Source organism: Triturus cristatus, chromosome 5_2 (genome assembly GCF_964204655.1).
Source record: "Triturus cristatus chromosome 5_2, aTriCri1.1, whole genome shotgun sequence".
In the NCBI taxonomy this organism is placed as follows: domain Eukaryota; kingdom Metazoa; phylum Chordata; class Amphibia; order Caudata; family Salamandridae; genus Triturus; species Triturus cristatus.
Window position 1 is genome coordinate 1,097,751,681 of NC_140588.1, and position 14,003 is coordinate 1,097,765,683.

General features: G+C 39.6%; 1 protein-coding gene across 1 annotated transcript in view; it reads left to right on the forward strand.

Moving 5' to 3' along the window:
- LOC146829758 (nicotinamide N-methyltransferase-like) overlaps positions 1-11,488 on the forward strand; it is a 120,145-nt gene extending 108,657 nt beyond the window's left edge. The window contains exon 3 of the mRNA XM_085606724.1: positions 10,645-11,488. Within this exon, the coding sequence (XP_085462850.1) occupies positions 10,645-11,080 (436 nt within the window). The 3' untranslated portion in view covers positions 11,081-11,488. The remainder of the gene's footprint in view (positions 1-10,644) is intronic.
- Positions 11,489-14,003: the final 2,515 nt, after the last annotated feature.

Sequence of the window (14,003 nt, forward strand, 5' to 3'; positions counted from 1 at the left end):
AACACGGCGATGCATGACAGGGAGAGAGCGGCAATTCTCCATAACTACTAAGATATGAAACATCCGTGCCCTGGCACCTTTTTGCCATGATTCAAGGGTGTCTACATTACAGACAGGATTGTTTTAGTAAATGAAGGTACACCTCCAAGCACAAAAACAAACCTTTGAGTCAGTTTCCTCTTTTTAAGTGTGCCGCGGAATGTGACAGTGCTGTCTCCCTGTTGATAAATTGAAACATGAAGACTTCCAGCCCTGTCACAGAGAACAAAGACGCATACCCCTCCACTGTGTCTTTTATTAAACTATCTTAACAATCCAGATTCCATTCTTGTGCTCCAACCCAATGTGTTTCGTAATCTCACAGTCCTTCCTTACGGGCCATTTATGGACATTATGAAACTGCAGTGTTTTTTCAGCACCACAATTTGCATAGGAACAATTAGGCTCCTGTGAGCGTCCTTGTGGCTTTTTAAATACTGCATTATGGGTCTAAGAGCTCTCTGCATTATATGCTGTCCAATCATTTAAGAATAGGTAAGTAAAGTGTCCAACTCATAAAACAAGAAACCCAGGTTGTCTTTATCAATAAAATTACCAGGGTTTCCATCAGGGATTCCAGTTCCATGTCCCTTGGAATGCTTCAATATACGGTGGTGCTGTGTCCCGACTTATAAACCACATTAAATTCCGGTATCTGTGGCAGATACACGAGGTGCGGTGTTCCTTCTACGTGTTCATTGTGGAGATCCATTTAGGTGGTTATTCAGCCTCTCCTTTTTATAAAATATTTTCTTTCTACTCACAGTTTCCACTTTTCTCATTTCCCCACTTCTATTGGAAAACTTGGGTTTTGGTCCTCTTTTCTTTCAGTTTTCCAATTTATTTTTGTTGTTCTTCCACCAGTTTTTGACTTTTTTTCATTCTTTCAGTTCTGATTATACATTTTACATTATTTATTGCAAATCCATGCACATATTTCTTTTTTGTAGAAAATAAAGTGGATGCTCTTATACTTGAAGCCTTTGTCCTGAAGATGACCCCTAAAGTACTCGTGGGTCGAAACGCCGTTGACGCTTGAACCGTGGCCTAAATAAGAGCGGACACAATTGTTGATTTATGTTTTTTTGTACATCTTGTTTTGTTGTGTTTTTCCTCTGCCATTGTTTGTTCAATTTACACCTGTCAGTGTTCACACTTTTATCTTTGTTTATCTAACTGTATGAGCGCCATTATTATTATGTTTTTTTTTGGAATATACATTAAACATTATCTTTTGATATCATTTTGGTAAATGGTTATTGCGAAAATTCAGTCAGCACTGGGCTTTTTCTTCTGTTCAACTATCTTCTGTTTAGATTTTACTTTATTTGTTATTTTGGCTCATGAACCGCTGTTTGGAATAGAGCAATTCCATTTTTAGGCTTGATACCACTCTCATAGAGGCATACTTAGCTCTGCCTAATTTAGGTCTCCCGCAGGCATGTGCCTATTGCGGCATGTCAGTATGACTGGGCAATTATTTCACTTAGTTTTAAGTGTTATTAATTAAGAGAGACCCCGGAGTGCTGGAGGTCAGGGGTTACTGGCACTGCATGCCCTTGGTGATGATTGATGAGCACATGTAGACTTACCTAGAGTTTCTATACCCAACACTCAGCCTTTGTGGCACATGCAGCAGGGTCCACAGGGAAGGGTAACAAAGGGATAGCAAAGGGGACAATCTTTAACATGACACAGTAGTACCTGGCTCTGCTCCTACTCCTCCAGGCTAAGGTGCCCTTCTCTGACTCTGGTGCATTTCGGGTCTTGCTTTCTATCCCTATCTTCTTTTCATGGCTCAAACCAGCAGCTCAGTTCAGTTGATGCAGTGGCTCTGGGTGGGGGAGTGCGTAAGTACACAATCAATGCAACCTTGTTGACATGCGCCGTCATCACCAACATGGACTGCACACAGTGAGGTGCTGTATGCATTCCAAGCCTCATTTTGGCTTGATGCATTGCTTTGTTCACAATTACGATACCTTCTAATTGCAGGGGAGGACGGCGTTGGGTGGAGTTTTTGCCAAACTTCACTCCCTAAGAGGAGTGCGGAGTACTAAAAGCTCGCAAACTCCACCGGCAGAGCAGTGCTAACCGCCCATTCCAAGTAAAAACTTGAGAAACGCTGAATCTTCTCATAGTTTGTGCTTTCAAGGCAAAATTTGTATACATCCACACTGGCTAAGTTCATTCTGGTGTTTGGACAGAAAGTCACACCTTTATTTAGCAGATTCCTATGTTTTTGATGTAAGTTTTTTCTGATATATAAATTACCAAGCCATCCATTGTGGTTTGTATATTGATATTCCTCATTTCCTTCCACTTCTGTCACCTCTTCCTTTGCCTTTTCTGGCTGCATGTGGAGCAGTTGGGGCTCTTCTACCTCCTGCTCCTCGAGTTGTCATTCGGAGGAGGTAATTTCTCCGGAAATATCCAATTTTGACCAAGTAGTCATACGTCCCTCATCCTCTGAACTGACTTCAGAACTTTCTAGGCTTGACAGAGGGCTTATTTTCTTGAAGGGCTAGTTTTTAGGGATCAGGGCTGTTTTTAGGTGTTTGGGCTAGTTTTTAGGGCTTAGATATTTGTGCTTTTGAGTTGTTTTAGTTGAATTTCGGTCTTTAGGTGAAAAATCATACCCGTTTCCTGTGATTCAATCATGATGGGGCTTGAAGGGTAGTCAGGGAAAAAGGGGTTTTATGTCGCTCCAAGTGTGAAAATGATCGGACAAGTGGAACTGGTAAAAAAACTTTTGTTTCTGAGGTGCCAGTGGCCAATGTTATCCAATCGGTCAATTTGGAGATTCTTAAGAAAGGCTTTTGGAGTGTTCCAGGTGAAAGTGTCTTCTGTCACTGATGGCTGGGGATGTCTACTGAGTATGCAATTTGGTTGCCAAATATATATAGTCACTGAACAGTTTACAGTGGAGTTATAATTAGGAAATATAATTATAACAAATTATGAAATTAACTGAAAAACCGAAGGTTATAGGGATGTTCTATATTTCACTCATCTAAAACCATGGTAATTCAGCAGTTATAGTTACCTGAGCTAAATATAACCTACGACCCCACAATGCACTGCTTATAACCTCACATATTACATCATTCATGACAGAATTTCCTGACATAAACATGGTTACATGAGGCTTCTTCGCTAGATGTAGTTGCAGCACTACCACATAACTACAGTATCACTAGAAGGGGCCATAAGGATAATTTAGGAGGTCGTGTAGCCATTATCTATAGAGACATATATCAGTGCAAAACAGAGGAGCTTCCTTCTTCAGCCTGCAAAGCCCTTCTCTTCTCACTCGGCCTTAAGCCAAATTTACTGTCTCAGGTGTCTTAATTTATCGATCACCAGGATACGCTACAAGCTGGTTCTCCAGATTAGCTAACCTAATCTCCTCATACACGTTTAAATATGCCAAATCCCCCCTACTAGGACATTATAACATGTATCTAGAAAATGCTGCATGCAAACTTAGCAATACTCTGATTGAGGACCTGGCTGACTAAATCTCAATTTAATTAACTCTTCATTCACACATAAATCTGGTTACCTGCTGATTCCCATTTTTTCCAACATCACTGATATTACCTCTGATCCATCCTTAAATTTACATAGGTAAGGCCATCTTGCAGTGCCTTTACTATACCATCCCATTTCTCATTCATTCCTGCTACATCTGAGCCCAAAGCTATTCTCAGAAACAGGGTCAAACTTGACCTTTTTGCTCTAAAAAGTATCATCTATCAAACACTGTTCCTCCATTAGTACAGAAGGTCAATCAGGTTTTCCCTGTGGTTGAGAACTGGCTCCTGAGCTCCCTTGACTCTATTCTACCAGTTAAGCTTAAATCAGTGTTCGGACAACACCTCCCTGTACCCTGCTTTAATAAGACCATACAAGAGGAAAATAAACTTTGTAAGGGACTCAAAAGGGCTTGGGTGGAATCTGTGTTGCAAGAATTCAAAATTAAAATATAAACAGTTATGCAAATGTGTCATATGCACTGCAGAAATGCTAAAGCTGCTTTCTACTCTACAAAAATAATAAAAGCTCAAAACTTTCTAAATTCAAAGTGGTCCAAGACCTGTCAGACCCCAGGAACACCACTTACCCTTTCTCTCACAGGTCCAATGTGAAGAGCTGGCAGACTTTTTTGTGGAGGAAGTAAGAAACATTTGCCTTACCTTGGCTGCAGCATGAACTGACAAGAATCAGTCTGGTAATACCAGCCTATACTCCAACTTAATTCCTTAATTTTAGACCCATTTCTTTGCTGCCTATTTTCTCCAAAGTTTTGGAGAAGGTCATTAACTTCCAAATCACTGCATATGTAGAAGCCCAGAATGCGCTCAATCCTTCCTAGGATTCAGAGCTGAGCACAGAAGAGTATCTTCCCTTATAGGAGTTACGGAACACCTCCTGTGACTCCAGGAGAAGGGTGGTACTGCCACGCTCATTCTACTAGATTTCAGCACAGCCTTTGATACTGTGTCTCATGATAGGCCTCCAAGGCTTGGCTATTTCCTGGTTAAAATCATTTCTGGCATATCACACTTTGCAGCTTTTCACAGTGAACACAATGTCTAGTTTTATCTCACTCACTTCAGGAGTTCCTCAGGGTTCTTCTGTCAGCCTCATGCTTTTTAATATCTATGCCCTCCCTCTGACAGACGGAGTGGAAAAGCTCTGGCCTGACTCTGTTCTCATATGCTGATGACACACAAATGATTTTCTCTGTGTCATCTGAGCAGGAAGCCAGTATGGAAGACCTCAACTCTTGCCTCGGTTTTGTCTCCTCCTGGATGACCTCAACATTTCTGAAATAAATGGTAACAAAACTGTTGTCATGATGCTGGACAGGAAACCCCAGCTTTGGGATCCCCAACACTGGCCAGCTACTCTGAGAGCACTCCCTGAACCTGTCTCCAATGTGAAGAATGTGGGATTCTGGCTTGACTCTAGCTTGTCCATTTAGTTTCAGGCTGCTAAAATTGCTTCCTACTGCTTTGTCCTTATGAAATTGCTGAAAAGGATCTCATGGATACTTCCTTTTTCTGCCCAAAGAACCGTCGTCCAGGCCATGATATTATCAAGGTTGGACTACAGTAATATCCTATACCTCAGCGCTGTCAAGAAAGTGATCAGACGTCTTCAGGTGGTCCAAAACTCTGCTATTAGGCTCCTATTTTAGCTTCCCAAACACTCTTCTGTTTCTGATCTTCTCTGTGATCTCCACTGGCTCACAGTGGACAAATGCATTAACTTCAAGTCTCTTTGCTTTATGCACAAAATCAACTCAAACGTGAAACCTTTTCACAAGGAATAAAAAACCTGGTCATTTTTGGTCACTTTCTGTGGACCCTGTTCCTAATTGCTGGGAAACCCTATGGATAGCTATGCGCTATACAATACATCAATAATAATAATGACATCACCGATGACATCTCAAATGGCATCACTAATGACATCACTGATAACATTATCCCAATGGGAGATGCTGGTCCCTGGGACATTTATTAGCCCTAGGAGGGGATACCGTGTGCCCCACTCCTTTAAGTGCAACATGCACCTGGGACTAGGCGCCCACCTAGGGGCCTATTATTAAAGAAGCATGGGAGCCCGCACTTCTATTTTGACGAGAGCCAGGGCTCCAGATGGGATCTTGCAGAAAGTTTTAAAAAACATTATTTTGCCCTGCTAGGGTCCCTCTGGAACACACCCCTCTCCAAGAAGCCTAGAGGATCAGGGTATTCAGTCAGTCAATGAGTCTTTATTCGATTAACATCATAAAAGACATACTATACATATTTTTTTAAAAATTCATATAAAATACAATATCATATAACAATACAAGATAAAAATATTAAGATCATGTAGGATATTTCATAGTAGTCAAATTATTAAGACATAATGACTAAACATAGTAAGAATTAATAAAACACACACCAATCTAACCTAAAATCCATAGTGATAGCGCTAATTTATAACAACTGAAACCATGTGGGACACATATCAAGGATTGAGTTTCCGTAACCTAAGAATCCACGCCCAACTAATAAATTTGGCAACACCTATTACAACATGTTTAGATGTGTCCGTTTCCAAAATTCTACTGGCAACCTGTGCAGAACGGGTGCTCATCAATCTGCATACGGGACGAAGCCATATACGGCGAGGGAGAAGGTAAGTTGGACAACAAAAAAGAAAATGATCCATAGATTCGATCATATCCACACAAAAGGGGCACTTATCACTACCAAGAGGACTCCAGCTTTTAGTGAGCCCTCGCAGTGGTAGGGTGCCCACTCTAAACTGATGATACAGTTTACGATTAAGATGTTTCATAATGGTGTCCCAATAACCTTCGTAAACAGACTCGTCCTTAATAGCAAAAAATGTAGCAGTCATGGAGCTACCCGAAAGGGAGGCAAATCTCCTGTTCTTAATCATACACCAATAGGCGTCCCTTAGAACATTTTTCGTCTGGAAAACTGCAGTATCTGGGTTGGCCCAAAGGTCACCCAACCCAAGATCAGTCAGCAAGGTTTTAACACCAGACAACCATGATATCCTATGTGAACCCTCGAGCCCTTTAACTTCCAAGAGGGCTTTAGCATAAATAGATAATTCGGGTGTAGTCCACAGGTGTCGCCAAAACGCCAGGGGTCTATACCCTGCCATGTCCTCTAGAGGCTGAATTCCCAAGTCATATAATAATGGAATGCGCGGTGTTGATTGTGGAAGCCCTATTGCTGACCGGATAAATTTGTTCTGGGCAGTCTTCAGTTTGGACAAATTACTAAATCCCCAAATTTCGGCACCATATAGAATGGCAGGAAGAATCTTGGAGCCATAAATCTTCATTAGGGGAGCTATTGGTTTTGTTAAAGAATGATTATGCTCTTTCAACGGAGCTCCACCTAATTGGGCGTGTTTAAGAGCGAGGATATCCAGCTGGTGTGACCAGCTACAGGTCTCGCTAAAGGTAACCCCTAAATAAGTAAACACAGCCGTTTGATCCAAACTGACGCCACCCAAACATACCCGCGCATTAATGCGCCTGGGGCCTCGAAAAACCACGAACTTTGTCTTCCCAACGTTTATTTCCAACTCATGTTCGCGACAAAATACCTCAAAGCGAGACAGGGCTAGCTGCAAGCCCTGTCTTGTCTTTGAAATCAGAAGAGTATCGTCTGCGAACATGAGTAGGGGAATCTTCATTCCAGCCAAAGAGGGTGCATCAGTTGGGTGGTTGGAAAAGTAGCTTATAACCCTGTTGATAAATAGTGAAAACAGGGTGGGGGCAAGCACACACCCTTGGCGAACACCTTTGGATACTTTAAATCTGTCCGTCAGATCAGGGTATTCATACCTTGACCACATCTCTTTTTCATTTTTTTGTGGGACTCAGCTGTAGCTGAGTGTTAAGTTGGCTGCCAAAACTTCTTGGTTTGGAATATTGACAGCCAATCAGAATTCAGCACAAAGCATGTTAGATCCTTGGAGGATCTCTGTCACTATATATACAATTAGGTTTTGTTTTGAATATTTCCATAACTACTGAACGGATTGACACCAAATCACAAAACGGTACTCCCCTTGGCCAATATCTAACTTTCTGCCAAATTTGGTGCAAATCTGTTCAGCACTTCAGAATGTAGCTGGGACATTTTTGTTGGCTTCTGCTTGACAGATCACCCTGATAATTTCCTTGCACAACAAGGATCACAATGGCAGCTTTTATAAGAAAAATGTGTGAAGATTCATCAACCGACGTCGAAGATATAGGCAAATCAAAAAATGTTTTTCCTATGGAAGCATAGTCCTAACTTCAACAACCTACTATCAACTGATATACATTCAACACATTCAATAATAAACAAATGATAATAGATATATTTAAATAATATTAAGAAAAGTATAGAAGTCTGGAAATGATAGATATGCTATTCCCAACAGAAGGTAAAGTGTTGGACTTTGGAGGGGTTAGATTTACTCAAATACTATTCCCACTCTAGTCTGTGCAACAGTAGGCAATGCATTGGACTTCAGAGGAATTAAATGTACTATTCCCACTCCAGTCTGTACAACAGTAAATAAATCTTTGGACTATGGATGTGTAAAATGTACTATTCCCACTGCAGTTTGTGCAACAGCGAAGAAAAAGTTGGACTCTAAGGGATTGCATTTACTATTTCCATTCCAGCCCGTGCAACAGTAGGGAAAGCGTTGGACTTCTGAGGGGTTACATTTACCACTCCAACTCCATTCTGTGCAACAGTAGGGAAAGCATTTGACAATAGAGGGGTCAAATTTACCATTCCCACTCCAGTCTGAGCACTAATAGAAAGGGCACTGGACTTCAGAGCGAATAAAATTGCTATTCCCACTCCAGTCAATGTAACAGTAGGGAAAGTGTTGGACTTCGGAGGGGTTACATTTAGTACTCCCATTCCAGTCTGTGCAACACCAGGGAAAGTATTTCACTTCAAACATATATCACAATTGAATAAGCCTTTTAATTTACAACACATATGAAACGTATAATGATCATTTTTAATTTACCAAATATAAAATAATATATATATATATATATATAAATGAAACAACTATAAAAAAATTGAGAGGAATAATAAAGAATTTAGGGCCAGATGTACGACCCACCAATTTGTGACTCGCAAATTGTGTCGCATTTGTGACTTGGAGTTTGTGACTCGCAAATTGGGATGTATGCCAGTGTCTCAGACACTGTTAGCGATTATTAATGGGGTCGCAAATTGCATTCCTCATGAATATTAATGAGGAAGTGGCAATTTGGGACCCCCTTAGGAATGGCTAGCACTCCCAGGGATGGTGGCCTGCTGGAGTCAGCAGACCACCATGTTTGGGACTGCTTTCAAATAAAGCCGTCCTTTTTTTCAAGATGCAGCCTGTTTTCCTGAAAGGAAAACGGGTGGCATTTGAAAAAGAAAAATGAAAGTTTTCAGTTGAATTATTTTGAGGGCAGACAGTGGTCCCTGGGACCACTGCCTGCTCTAAAAGATATTTTTTCACAAATCCACAAAGGGGAAGGGGTCCCCATTCCTGTTTGAGAGTGGTTTACCACCTACTTGAAATAGGTGGTAAACTGTGAGTGTTTTACGGCCGCAAATGCGGTCGCAAAACAATTGACTATGACATGGTGACTCGCTATTAGGAAGGGACACCCCTTCCTAATAGCGGGAGTCGCAAATGCTATTTTGTGAGTCAGTGACTTGCAAAATAGCATATGTACATGCCATTAGACTTTTTGCGGCCACAAAAAAAGGTGGTACATCTAGCCCTTAATAATTCATTATCAATTTAAAATGCTTTATTTATTACTTAATTAACTTTCCGCACTATACCCCCACAAACCTAACAGTCCACACTTAAAATACAAATAAAATAAAAAAGTATAACACAATTCACATAATTAATAACCAAGTACATAATTATTAATAAATTAATCATTAATTGTTAACTAATTTTAACTAACTACCTTTCCACCCTGTACCTCTACAAACCCAACAGCCCACACCTAAAATGTATTAATTATACTTAAATATTTTCCTATCCTCTGCCTCTGCAGACCTAGCAACCTGCTCCAACACTGACTACATGTTAGCAATTACATTATAGTTTATAAATAACTTAAATTTACAAAGTATATTTAAAAATCTTATTAACAATTAAACAAATAATAACATAAACATTTAATATAGAAACTAAAACACATAAAAACATTAAAAAAACATTGAAAATTATATTAACAAAATGTGATGTTCTTGACAACAATATTTCTGCATCACAATATTTTTGTATCATTATACTTTTTTTCTGATGTTTCTGTAACTCGATATTTGAAACTGAAAATGTTATCAAAGTGCCATTTCAAGTTTATTTGGAATAATTCTGTGGTTGCAAGATGCAGTAGAATGAAGGCTATGGATGGATTTGACCCATAATTTTGTTTGTTTTGGTTGTCACCATTTTAGAAAGGAGGAAGGAAAAAGGATTAAAATGGTGGTCTGATCCATCTACTGGGATCTGGGACCTGACTTTCAGAGTGCCTTCCTTGGACAATATTAGACCAAGCTATTATGGAAGTTGGTGAGGAACACAGTTGAGTAGGAGTCACATGAAGTGTCGATTGATGGTGGAGGAAAGAAGCACTGATTGTTAATGTATTTGGCAATGACCACATTTCCCAAAACATGCATTTTATTACCATTGCCTAGACTTTGGAATCTCTGAATAACCCTTCCCCTATGTGTAAACAATATTCTTGCTTGTCTAGCGAACTACTAATTCCAGAAAGCAAAACAGATGTCAGGATGGTTATGGCAGAAGTGTAGTGACATCTGTATTGCCTTATGGTTCATAAACCAGAGATTTGCTGCAGAGAAGTGTGTGGTACAAAGTGAGGAGCATAGGCTAAGGGGGCAGCCATATTGAAACCAGCTATACATTTTCATAAAACTGTCTTGAATATGATCATCTTTACATTCCAAAACATGTGTCAATCAACAAAAAAAGCATGTTAATTAAGTTGTATCTCTTTGTTTTCAGTGACACATGGACCGAGAAGGAACACATGTTACGAACAAAAGTCAAAAGAGTTCTCAAACATGATGTTACAAGCCGTAATCCTCTGTCTTCTGTAACCCACCCTCAGGCTGACTGTCTGCTTTTGACACACTGTTTGGAGCACTTTGTCACAGACAAGAAGTCCTACTGTGAAGCCCTGAAAAATGTATCCTCGCTGTTAAAGACCGGAGGACATCTAATAATGAGTGCTGCCCTTGAAGCAACGTTTTACATGTGCGGCGACTTCAAGTTTCCTATTTTCTGCTTGGATGAGGGTTTTCTGAAGGATGCTATCAAGGGGGCTGGTTATGTCATTGAGGAAGATTACATTTTTAATCGGAAAACAGAAAGATTGTATGATATATTAGATCATAAATATATTGTCATTTTGAAAGCACGCAAAGAAAGAGAAATGTAGTCTTCAAATAAAAAAGACAAAACTGGCAGGAGGCAAACTGGTACAAAATTGAGATCAGGATAACATCAAATTCCTTCTTTTCCAGTTTTTCTATGATGTCTTAAATCCTTTCTTTAAATTATAGGTCAAAAAATGTTCCATCAAGTTGAACATACAATGATGGGTAATAATAGTGAGTAGTTTATGCACAAATGTAAGTAGTTGTAGTGAGTAGTTGATACATAAATGTGAGAAGTTGTAGTAGTAGTGAGTGCTTGATGCATAAATGTGAGTAGTTGAAATATTACTGAGTAATTAATGCATAAGTGCGAATAGCTCTAGTAGTAGTTGATGCATAATTGTGAGTGGTTATAGTAGGGGTGAATAGTTGATGCATAAATCCAGTCAATAAACAGAAATGTCATCCTGCCTCCTCGTATTGACTTTCTTGACTTCAAATGTTTTGTTTTTAATTATAAAGCCAACAATCTGGATCCTCATTCTCACAACTGTAGCCATGAACCAGAGGCCTGTCTTGACTAATGCCAATTTGTAGGATAGATGAGTCAGTAGTTCATATTACCTCCATTTTTTTCAAAGATGATTGGGGTACAGGGTGCTAGCCACCCACTGTCTCCCCCTCCTTTATCTTAGACTGCTGTGCAATGCCTTTGACCATTGACTTTGTTTATCCATCTTACCCCCAGTAATGTATGCATAATTTGAATTATGCTAAGAGTGCACAGAATCATCTGCATTCATGATTTCCAAACAAAACCCTGACCTGAATGGGCATCTGAATAACTGATGCTTCTCCTTTTTTATGGTATCACTCTGGCTTATGGTCTCACAGAATTGTCCATTGCCAGACAATTATGTGAGTATACACGGAAAAAGGCTTTAGCATGACATGTAGATAGCCAAAAATACATGTGTTGATTGGACAGAAGATGTGTGCATCCACAAGAAGTGCTTGCTGTAGACACATCTATGATAATTTTGATTACCGATCCACTACCTGAGGTTGAACTTTCAAGGGGCTACGCATAGTATTCAATTGTCTTAGATAACTAAATAATTGATGATGTTTTTCTCAGGCAGTAATACAAATGGTACAAAGATTATATTTAAACAACTTGGATTTTTTGGTCTGGTTCGCCAGAGCAACTGTCACCTGGCGGTTTAACCTACACCAATATTATTCTACAGTTCTGTGCTTCTACAGACCTATTGGCTTTGCCAATGCTTGTTTACTATTTGTTTGAAATTTCGCAAACTATGATTCATGATCAGAAAATAATTTCAACTGCATAATCTTTATTTTGGAACCCACTAATGATGAATAGCTATGTTATTTTCATTACCATGTCATGGTCATGTTATTCTTTTATTTAGCTACATACTTTTTGTTAATTTTGGGCTGGGTTTTACACAGATGTGTAGAAATGTATGATTCTGCTTATGGAGCAGGCACAGTTGCAGTTTGTTGGGTCTCTTAATGCAGAACCCTTGAGCTTCCTTGCATTAGGGCACATAGCAGATGACACACTTGCAGTGCCAGTACTTTGCCTCATTTTCTTTTTAAATTGCCCTGATTCTGTAATTCTACACTCATTTACCATAAACCTGCATTCATCCCAGGAGACGGACATATCATCAGCTGAGTGACTGCAAACATGAATTGACTCCCTCTTTGAAAAACTCCTCTGAAGGCACTGAGCAAGTGAATGAGGCAACCAAGGCTGCCACTCATTTAATGGAAGGTTTGGTTGCAGAGACAATATGTTCCTTCCCCAGGGAAAATTAGGGAACAATGTGTCCAAATGGTGCATATTACACCTCAGTTCAAAAGGAATTTGGCCAAATATTTAGAGGCTTTCTAAGTAGTTCTGCATAAACACTAACAAAAAAATAAAATTTATCAAGGGCTGCCAACTGTACTTGAACATTGTCAGAAATGTTGAAGAATTCTCTATTTTCAAGGTCTACTTAAAAAAACAGGAGACAGCAGCTTTACTCCTCATGCCTCTCGCTCACAGACACTCCACGGATCCACTGAACCAGCAGTGGAGGACATTCTCCTCACACCAGGCAGCCAAGGCATGTAACAACCGCCACCTGCACCTTAGGACCGCACCTTTGCTCAAGCATTTAAGGAAAGAACTCAAGACCTGGCTGTTTGAATGTTAGCTGTTCCATGCAGCAGATAATTGTCCAGTGCCTTGAGACCCTTGTGGGTGATTTGCCATGCTCTACAAATGCTTGATTGATTGAGCTTCTCACAGGACAGTTTGCAAACAATTTGACTAAGAATCATACAGGTTTATACAGACATTTGTGATGGAGCACTCCAGTAAAAAAAAATATTTATTCACCCAAGGTATTTTTTGGCAGTGAGAGATTACCCTGATTTAGCTTTTCTCCTTTCCATCTTACTCTAATTTTTGGTTTGATGTTTCTCTTTACTCTTATGGTCCTTCCTTCCTTTCTTTAGACTTTTCATTTATTTGCTTCTACCCTTGCCCCCATCTTCCTTATTCCCATCTTTCTTTTTTCCATTTCTTTCATTCTTACTTTCCTTATATATATATATTCACTGAAAAACCACAGTTTTCAGGGATGTTATAGTTAGTTGGAGATTTCACTCATACAAAACCAGAGAAATTCGGCTGTTATAGTTAGTTGTGTTAACTATAACTCGCGCCCCCGCAATGCACTGCTGATGACGTTACTTATTACATCACTCATGACATGCTCAGTGACATCACTGATGACATCTCAAATGACATCACTGATGGCATCACTGATGACATCATCCAGTGAATGGGTGTTTCTATAAAGTATAACAATATTTTTTATATATATATGCCAAGGTGTATGGAAGTATGAGTGGGTGTATGAGTGTCTGAATAGATGATTTAGTAGTTGTGTGACTGACTGTATG